General features: G+C 47.0%; 1 protein-coding gene across 2 annotated transcripts; it reads right to left on the bottom strand.

The window, feature by feature from the left end:
- Positions 1-3,869, bottom strand: LOC103093815 (cell surface glycoprotein 1-like). Of its 2 annotated transcripts, none has more exons than XM_007505572.3 (3): positions 3,665-3,869; positions 1,700-3,187; positions 1-282 (listed from the first exon to the last, which is right to left on the bottom strand). In XM_007505572.3, exons 1-3 carry the CDS (start codon positions 3,732-3,734, stop codon positions 278-280), a joined length of 1,563 nt encoding a protein of 520 aa, XP_007505634.1. In that variant the 5' UTR covers positions 3,735-3,869; the 3' UTR covers positions 1-277. The 2 variants fall into 2 exon arrangements, with proteins under 2 accessions (XP_007505634.1, XP_007505633.1); XM_007505571.3 differs by having other exon boundaries at positions 1,700-3,190; positions 3,665-3,868.
- Positions 3,870-9,694: the final 5,825 nt, after the last annotated feature.

Here is a 9,694-nt window from a genome sequence, read left to right on the forward strand (position 1 = left end):
GACTCCTGTCCTCAGACTTGGTTTATTGTTTTCAGGCATTTGTGACAAAAGGGCGGCTCAGCGCCCAAAGAGAGGCCGGGACAGAGCAATGGAGGTCGGAGGCAATCGGGCTCTGGTCCAGGATGTTGGCCCAGGCAGCTGGGAAGGGGCCGAATCGGGCCAGCCATCTCCCCACCGACTGCTTCTCCAACGGGCTTTTGGCTCCACAGCTGTCCTTGTCCCCAGCTCCCGGGGAGCCCCCTGGCTGAAGGCTGTTGTCGGAGGACGGGCTGGATGCTTAGGCTGTAAGAGGAAGAGAGAGGGAAGAGCTTGTTGGAAGGCAGCCCAGAAAGCCAAAGCATCCTCACCTGGCCAATGGGCTACCTTGGGCCACCCAGAACGTCCCCTTTCCACTGGGCTTTCACAAACAGCAGCCCTGAGAAGGGGCCATGATCTCTGCCCCAAGCCAGTGTCCTCTCTCCCTACGTGGTCCAGACTCTTCTGGAATACCTGCAGGGATGGGGCGCTCACTATCTCCCCAGGCAGCCCACTCTATGCTGGGACAGTCTCATTGTGAGATTTGCCTCTCTGGGACTTCTCCTCATGCCTGTGAGCCCCTCGAGCTCTTCTTCCTTGGCTCAGGCCTCCAAGGGCCAGACAGGCAGGAGCAGAAGGACTAAGCTGGCCCGTTTTTTTTATTGGAATCCAGAGGCAGGCCGTGGCCATCCCTCCTACTATTCCAGCACATCCAGTTAGGAAATAGATGCCTGTGAAGGGAGCTCCAAGGCTGGCTCTTCACTCCTCACCGAGTGACTCAAGGGGACAAAGTCTCCTCTCCCTTTCACCTGCCAGGAGGGATCCTCTCCTTCCACCAACTAACACAGTCCCTGCACACAGTGGGTGCCCCAAAATTTCTCATGGATTCATCATATCCTGAGAGGGGTTTAACTGATAGTCTAATTGACCCTCACAAGGGCCCTGTGAGCTGTTGGCTCCTCTTAGCTTGGGGTTTTAGAGGGGAAGAAATTCAGCCTCAGATTATGAATGACTTGTCATTAAATGAAGTGGAATTTGAACTCGGCTCTTCCCCATTCCCTGGCAGCAGCATCTTCAAGCACTCAATTGCTAAACATTTCAAAGTGTGCCAGGCACCTTTCATAGGTTCTCGCTGGAATCTCACAACAGCAGCCTGAGGCAAGTAGAAGAAACTATCATCCCCATTTTACAGGTGAGGAAGCTGAACCACCGAAAAGTCGGGCCATTTCCTTAGATCTCACACATACAACCAGTGTCTCTCTGGGGGGGACTCTAGGCCTGCTCCTGCTCCTGATCAAGCCCCCTTTCCCCCTCTCTCCTACTTATAGCTTGTGCTGACTAGACACTTTTTTGCCCATGTTGCAGATTAAACATTTGCAACTTAAGGGAGTTTAAATGACTTGCTCAGGGATTCATAGCTGGAAGGTGGAGGAAATGAGGCTTAAACCAGAATGTTCACTTGCAAACCAACTGATAGCATGATGCCTCTAAGTATCTCCCTTCCCTCCTTGCTTCCCTTCTTCCTCCCTCCTCCTCTACTCTGTCCTTTCTCCCTTCTCTTTCTTCCTCCTTCCTCTAGCTTCTTCCCTCCTCCCTCCTCTCTTCCCCCTTCCCCATGGGATGGGAATTAGGAGAGGATTTGGCTTCCTTTCTGGAAGACCTAGAAGTTATGATATTCTCTTACCAGTAGTGGAGCTTTCAGTGGTCTCTGCAGTGGGGCTCTCTGTGGTTTCCAAGCTCCCAGTGGGCTCAGCAGTTGGGATCTCCTCTGTGGTTCTGTAGCTCTCAGTGGACTCAGCAGTTGGGATCCTCTCTGTGGTTCTGTAGTTCTCAGTGGGCTTAGCAGTTGGGATCTCCTCTGTGGTTCTGTAGCTCTCAGTGGACTCAGCAGCTGGGATCTCCTCTGTGGTTCTGTAGCTCTCAGTGGACTCAGCAGTTGGGATCCTCTCTGTGGTTCTGTAGTTCTCAGTGGACTCAGCAGCTGGGATCCTCTCTGTGGTTCTGTAGTTCTCAGTGGACTCAGCAGCTGGGATCCTCTCTGTGGTTCTGTAGTTCTCAGTGGGCTCAGCAGTTGGGATCTCCTCTGTGGTTCTGTAGCTCTCAGTGGACTCAGCAGCTGGGATCTCCTCTGTGGTTCTGTAGCTCTCAGTGGACTCAGCAGTTGGGATCCTCTCTGTGGTTCTATAGTTCTCAGTGGGCTCAGCAGTTGGGATCTCCTCAGTGGTTCTGTAGCTCTCAGTGGACTCAGCAGCTGGGATCTCCTCTGTGGTTCTGTAGCTCTCAGTGGACTCAGCAGCTGGGATCTCCTCAGTGGTTCTGTAGCTCTCAGTGGACTCAGCAGCTGGGATCTCCTCTGTGGTTCTGTAGCTCTCAGTGGACTCAGCAGCTGGGATCTCCTCTGTGGTTCTGTAGCTCTCAGTGGACTCAGCAGTTGGGATCCTCTCTGTGGTTCTGTAGTTCTCAGTGGGCTCAGCAGTTGGGATCTCCTCAGTGGTTCTGTAGTTCTCAGTGGACTCAGCAGTTGGGGTCACCTCTGTAGTTCTGTAGCTCTCAGTGGACTCAGCAGTTGGGATCTCCTCTGTGGTTCTGTAGCTCTCAGTGGACTCAGCAGTTGGGGTCTCCTCTGTGGTTCTGTAGCTCTCAGTGGACTCAGCAGTTGGGATCCTCTCTGTGGTTCTGTAGTTCTCAGTGGGCTCAGCAGTTGGGATCTCCTCAGTGGTTCTGTAGTTCTCAGTGGACTCAGCAGTTGGGATCTCCTCTGTGGTTCTGTAGCTCTCAGTGGACTCAGCAGTTGGGGTCTCCTCTGTGGTTCTGTAGCTCTCAGTGGACTTGGCAGTTGGGATCTCCTCTGTGGTTCTGTAGCTCTCAGTGGACTCAGCAGTTGGGATCTCCTCTGTGGTTCTGTAGCTCTCAGTGGACTCGGCAGTTGGGAACTCCTCCGTGGTTGTCAGAAGTTCTGAACTTGGTTCTTGGCTGGGCTCAGGACTGGTTTCCAGGAGTGGCTCCTCACTGGGTTGACTTCTTGGCCTCTCAGTAGGGTCTTGGGTGCTCTTGGCTCCTGTCACACAATTGGATTCATTGCAGAGTTCCTGGGTTGGCTCTGGGCTGGTTTCCACCACCAGACTGTCTGTAGTTGGGTTGGTTGGATTCTCCGTCATAGAGTTTGTAGACACTTCTGGACAATAAAAACAGAATTAAGCCCTCTTTTCCTCCATTCTCTTGGCTGAATTCCCTGTCCCCAAAGCAGTTCATTAAGCAGAAGAAATGAGAGATGAGATGAACTGGCCCCCATGGAGAGAGTACCCCATTTGAGCTAGGAATCCAAGCACTGGCTTCAGATTTCCGCTGTGCTGATGGACTGACTCCCTGCATGACTGGGTTGAATCCTTGCCCTTTTTGGGTCCTCAGGCTCCTCCCTTGTAAACTGAGGGGTCAGGGATCTCCAAGGTCCCATCCAACTCCCTATCCTCTGGCCTCTTCTCTCCAAGATCATTGTTCCTCCCCTGAGCCACATTTCTCAAGTTAAAAAGGATTAAGGCTCCGCTCCAGCTCCCCACCCTCATCCCCGGCTTTGCTTTGCTTCTATCTACACCATCTAGAATGGTGGCTTTTGATTCCGAGTGATGGGGAAGGTAGGGACAAAACTTACCTTGGCCTTCCGTTGGGTGGATCAGGGCCAGGGCCACGAGGCCACAGAGGACGAGGACTTCCTTCAACATGCTGACAGCTTTCTCTAGGTGGTGGGGGCTGGTGGGAAGCCAGGTGAGCAGTGTGTGGCAGAGACACTCCAGGCCTATTTAAGGAACTCTCACCCCTCTGGGTCAGTCAGCTCTCTGCCTCCGCCTCCTCGGGAGGGAACCTTTCTGGAAATATCAAGTGAGGCAAGGGGGGAAAACACTCAACTCATTTAGCCTCCAGGTTAATGGCAGGAAAACCTGGAGGGCTCTGAAGGGCCTCAGCCTCCGCCTTGCCTTGCAATTCAGGTCAGGTGGGAAGCGAAATCATAGGTAAGAGAGATGGAATGAGATGATAGGAGCTCTGCAGAGGTCAGGAGAGACAGACAGCAAGGCTGAGCTGGGTGTCACGGATTCCTGGGGGGACTTTGGGCAGATAGGATTCATCAAGGCAAGTGCTGACCCTGGGCTGGGCTGGGGGGGACTCAAAAGCCAGATGGGATCCATAAGTGACCCCAAATCCTTGCTCCAAGGCAATGGGAGGAAAGCTTGGTGCAGCAGGAGAAGAATGGGCACCAAGGCCAGAGACCTCAGATCAAACCAGGGCTCAGGAACTTATTGGGATATGGGATCAGGAGCATCATTCAATCTTTAGGAGCCTCAGTTTCCTCACCTGTGTAAGAAGGGTGTTAATACTGGCACGTCACTCTTGCAGGATCACACAATCTGAGGGCTGCCACAAGGACCCTCAGTAGCCATGTGGCTTGAACAGAACACCTGGGACTTGAACAGAATGTCCTTCACTTTACAACCTACTTGGCATCCAACTTTTTCTTGAAGACCTCCAGGTGAGGAGAGCTCACTACCTCTAGAGGTAGCCCATTTTGCATTACTCGCATGGTTTTCCTGGCATTGAGGTTAAAGTCTCCTTTTCACCTTTGATCTTTTGTTCCAGTTCTGCATTATGAGATCAAGAATAACCAGTCTAATTCTTCCTCTGCATGATAGCTTTTAATTTTTAAAACAATATTTTGTTTTCCCCCATTACACGAGAAAACAATTATTTAATTTTTTTTAAGTTTTTAATTCCAAATTCTCTCTCTTCTTCTGACCCCCCCCCCTTCCCCTTTCTTCCCCTCTCCCTGAGATGGTAAGCAATTTGATATAGATTTTACATGTGCAATCATGTAAAACATTTTTCTATATTGGTCATTTTGTGGAAGAGATCTCAGATTAAGAAAAAACAAAGAAAGAAAGAAGTGAAATCTAGAATGTTTCAATCTCCATCAATTCTTTCTCTGGAGGCAGATGGCATTTTTCATCATGAGTTTCTGGGAATGTCTTGGATCATTGTGTTGTTGAGAATAACTAGGTCATTCCCATTTGTTCATCAAGAATTAGTGCTGTAACTGTGTGCAAAGCTCTTCTGGTTCTGCTCACTTTACTTTGCATCACTTTGTTCATATAATTCTTTCCAGATTTTTCTGAAATCATCCTGCTTGTCATTTTTTTATAGCATAAAATTTGTTCAGTCATCACTCAATTGATGGACAATCCCTCATTTTCCAGGTCTTTGCCACCACAAAAATAACTGCAATATATATTTCTTATACAAGTAGGTCCTCCTTACCCACCCCCCTTTTAAAAAAATCTCTTTGGGATACAGATGCAGTAATGGTCTGCATAGTTTTAGAGTCCTTTAAGCATTGTTCAAATTACTCTCCAGAATGGTTGGATCAGATCACAACTCCACTAACAATGTATTAGTGTCCCAATTTTCCCACATCCCCTCCAACATTTGTCAGTTTCCTTTTCTGCATGACAGCTTTTTAAATAATTGTGAACACCATGCCATCCTCCCTGGTCTTCTTGAAAGCAAACAACCTTATTTGCTACAATTAATCCCTGTATGGCATGGATTTGAAGTCCCATCCCATCCTGGGCATCTTCCATTGGTTGAGTTCCAGGTTATCCATGTCCTTTCTAACATGGGCTGCCTATCCAGCAATATCACTACTAGGTTTATATCTCCAAAAGACAAAAAATGGGAAAGGACCTGTTTGTACAAGAACATTCATAGCTGTGCTTTTTGTGGTAGCAAAAAATTGGAAAATGAGGGAGTGTCCCTCAATTGGGGGAATGGCTGAACACATTGTGTCCTATGATGGTGATGGAATACTACTGTGCTATATAAAGAATGATGAACTTCCTGATTTCTATAAGAACTGGGAAGACCTCCATGAACTGATGCAGAGTGAAATGAGCAGAACCAGGAGAACGTTGGACATAGAAACTGAAATATTGTGGGACGATCAAATACAATAGACTTTGTTACTAATAGCAATGCATCGATCTAGGACAATTCTGCGAGACATGAGAAAGAATGCTATCCACAGCTAGAGAAAGAACTGTGGGAGTGGAAATGCAGAAGAAAACACATGATTTATTCCTTGTTCATATGGGTCTAGGATCTGGGGTTTGGCTTTTAAAAGATTTCTCTCTTATAAAAAGGAACAATATGGAAATAGATATTGAGTAATAATCTAGGTATAACCCAATGGAATTGCTCTTCAGCTCCAGGAGGGGGGAAGAGAAGAAGGGAGAGAGACAACACAAATCATGTAACCATGGAAAAAATTTAAATAAAATGAAAAATAAAATGGGTTACCTAGAACTAGATGCAAAGCCCCAGCCTTTATGGTGTGACCAGAGCTGAGGAAAGTGAGACTCTCTCCTTAAGGCCAATGACCATTAGCTGTCAGATCACACAACAACTCCCATTGAACTTTCAGTCCAATCCAGCCCCCAAATGTTCCCTCACTGGAAATGGCAATGGAAACTAGAGAGGATGTAGCACCATTTGCTTTGCCATTGGACTCTGAGGACCATGAAGCCTTTCCATTTCTAAGCAGCTGAAATGTGTCTATGTGCTAGCTCCCCCTAAGAGAATGTGAGCTTTTTGAGAGGAGATCCTGTTGGGCTTCTTCAAAATTTGTAACCTCAGTGCTAGGCATTTAGGCAGGACTTAATAAATGCTTTTTCATTCATTCATTCATTCATTCATTCATTCATTCATTCATTCATTCATTCATTCATTCATTCATTCAATGAGTCAGTCAAGCCCAGGCAAGAATAATAGCTACTAATTGTTCTTCCTTAGTGTTTTCAGGTTTGCCAAGTACTTTAGGTATATTTTCTTATTTGATCATCGGAACAACCCTGGGAGATATCATAACTGTTCCCTTTTTTAGATTTGGCAGCTGAGACTGAGAGAAAGTAAATGACTCACTTATGGTTTGGTAAGAGTCAGAAGGCAGATTTGAACTTGGGTCCTCTGTATCTGTAGCAATCTTTCCCCTGTCCTGCTTCTTCCTCAGTGACTGCTTCATTCTCAGCCACCTAGATACAGTCAAAGTCAACAAATATTTATGAAGTGCCTACTATGTGCTAAGCTGTGTACTGGGGATACAAGGAAATACAAACCCAAGGTGCTCATACTCACCGGCAAGAGCATGCAAACCAAGGTAGGAGACCTATCGAGGATAAATGGCAGTGGGGGACAGGACGAAGGATGACTGGCAAGCCCTATTGGGTTGTGTCCTAAGAGATGCCGGTGGGAGGTTTGAGTGGGAGGGACAGTAAGAAGGTGATCTTTGGATGGAAAGTCTAAAAAACTGGGAAATTCAGAAGGTTCTAAGCTGGAAAGGCTTCCAAGTCAAACAGGATTTTCTGTTGCATTCTACAGGTAACAGGGAGCCTCTGGAGCTTACTCTTTGGGGTGGGGCGGTGGGACTGCCCTTTAGGAAAATCCCTTTGGCAGCTGGGTGGGTGGGAGCCCAGAGTGGAGAGATGAGATCAGGAGAGAATGCCCAGCAGCTATTACCATAGTCCTGTGTGAGGTGATCAGGGGGGTGGCTTGGAGAAGGAAGAATGGCCAGTGCTAACGCCTTTGTTTTTAAGCCTCAATGACTTTATTTATTATTCTTATTACTATTATTATTAGCATCTAAACCCGACTTTTCTGTGTAGAACCATCAGAATCAAATTTTATACCAGGACATTCTGTGAACTAATTGGAGGTGGATTTAAGTGTTTCATTCTTATTCCGGGGGCAGGGTGCAGGCTTCATACCCCAACTCCCACCCCAGGTACTTAATTATGGTTATGGAGCAATGCCGGGCATGTAGACAGCCACACACACTTAGAGCCTCTCACATTTGCTACTGGCTCATTTCCTTGTTAATTCTCTCTGTGGGCTCTGAGCTGTGCAAGGCAATCAACGGGCATGTTCTTAGTAAATGAACAAATTATTTACTCATTATTATTATTATTATTCAGTCCCTCCCTCCGAAGAAGGCATCATCTGGCAAAATATGTAGATTATGTGTGTCATGCTTCTACTGATTAGTTTATTCTCTGCATGAGTTATTATCCGGATAGTAAGTCTAAAGCCATAGAATGTTCTCTTGGTTCACGCTTCATGATCTCCTGTAGCTCTTTACAAGTTTCTTTTGGTAATTCATCTGTGCACTGTTTCTTCTGGTCCAGTTGTATTCCCTCACAATTATACACCACCAACTGTTTAATCATTCCCCATTGGCGGCGGCCATCCCCTCTCTGTCCAGTTCTTTGCCACCACAAGGAGAGCTGCCATCAATATTTTGGAACATCCACGTGCTGTTCCTTTTTACCCAATTTCCTAGGGGAAAAGACCCAACCATGGTATTGCTAAGGGCGAAATATTGAAGGAAATGATTCCTTACACCTGCCACTCAAACTAGACCTGTGACTCAGAGACTTCCTTGGTGGAGAATGGATCTCAAAGTGGTGGAGCTAAAGGGACATTGGGTGTGGATTTGGCAAGTGTATACATGAGAGGGAGAGAAATATTATGGGGTTTGAGGGTGTTCAGGAATTCAGGAAGGCAGGAAATCCTGAATCCAAGTCCAACCAGAGACATTGTGTGACCCTGGGTAAGTCACTTAACCTCTACTACCTCAGTTTCCCCAACTCTACATGGGGATACCAACACATAATAATACCAACAACCTCTCAGAGTTGTTGTAAAGACCAACTGAGACAATATTTCTAAAGTACTTTGGATATCTTTGGGCATTGTATTAATACTAGCTATTGTTCATATTATTAGGCTAATGGGAGATGATCTTGACTTTGAGGAAGAGAGGGAAGGTCAAGTGGCTAAATTAGGGACTAATTCTCTGGGCAGGACTCTCCTCTCTTCCTCTGTCCTGCCCTTCCTTCCTTCTTCCTTCATTTTCTCTTGATTTCTTCCAAATTTCTTCCTTGTTGTTTGGATCGTTTGCTTGGCCCTAGACACATGCTTGGTTCTGTGTGTAAGATATATTTTTTCTTTGCATACAACCATGCATAAACCTAGATGGAATGTGAGGAACCTATGAACTTTTAGCCAAGAGATGGAGAGAGAAGATACCAGCAAGGAAGGGGCTGCAAGAAAAGCCAATGGGCCGTCTCTTAGTGGCTTCCTCAGCCAAAAGAGCTTCTTTTCTTAAACAAAGTTGGAAATACTTGAGCGAAAATGCTCCCAGACTCCCTGCTACACACATCAAAGAAATCACAGTAAGTGCATGTGGTGAAAGTGAGGTCTAGGCAGTCACAGAGAGCCCACTTCCAAGAAGGCACCAGGCACGTGGGGGGCTTTTCTCTAAAGGTGCCATGGAAGGGCTTGGCCAGGTGTTGCATGGGATGGACAGGCATGGACGGATCTCCAGCACTCAAAAGAGGGAGGACCCACATTGTGGGACTCTGGTGGTAGAGAGTGTAGAGAGGGGATCCCTCTCCACCAGGAGGGAGACTGACTTCAATGGCTTTTTGGTTTCCTTATGTGAAGTCTGGTCACATCCTTCCCATGTATGTCCAAACTGCCCATCGTTTTAATGTGAACAGACTTCTCCAAAGACCCAAGAGCTGGTTCTGGAAGGGAAATCTCTTCTGAAGAGAGATTTAACACGAACAGAAGAGGCCAA

The sequence above is a fragment of the Monodelphis domestica genome, chromosome 7, assembly GCF_027887165.1.
Source record: "Monodelphis domestica isolate mMonDom1 chromosome 7, mMonDom1.pri, whole genome shotgun sequence".
NCBI lineage: Eukaryota > Metazoa > Chordata > Mammalia > Didelphimorphia > Didelphidae > Monodelphis > Monodelphis domestica.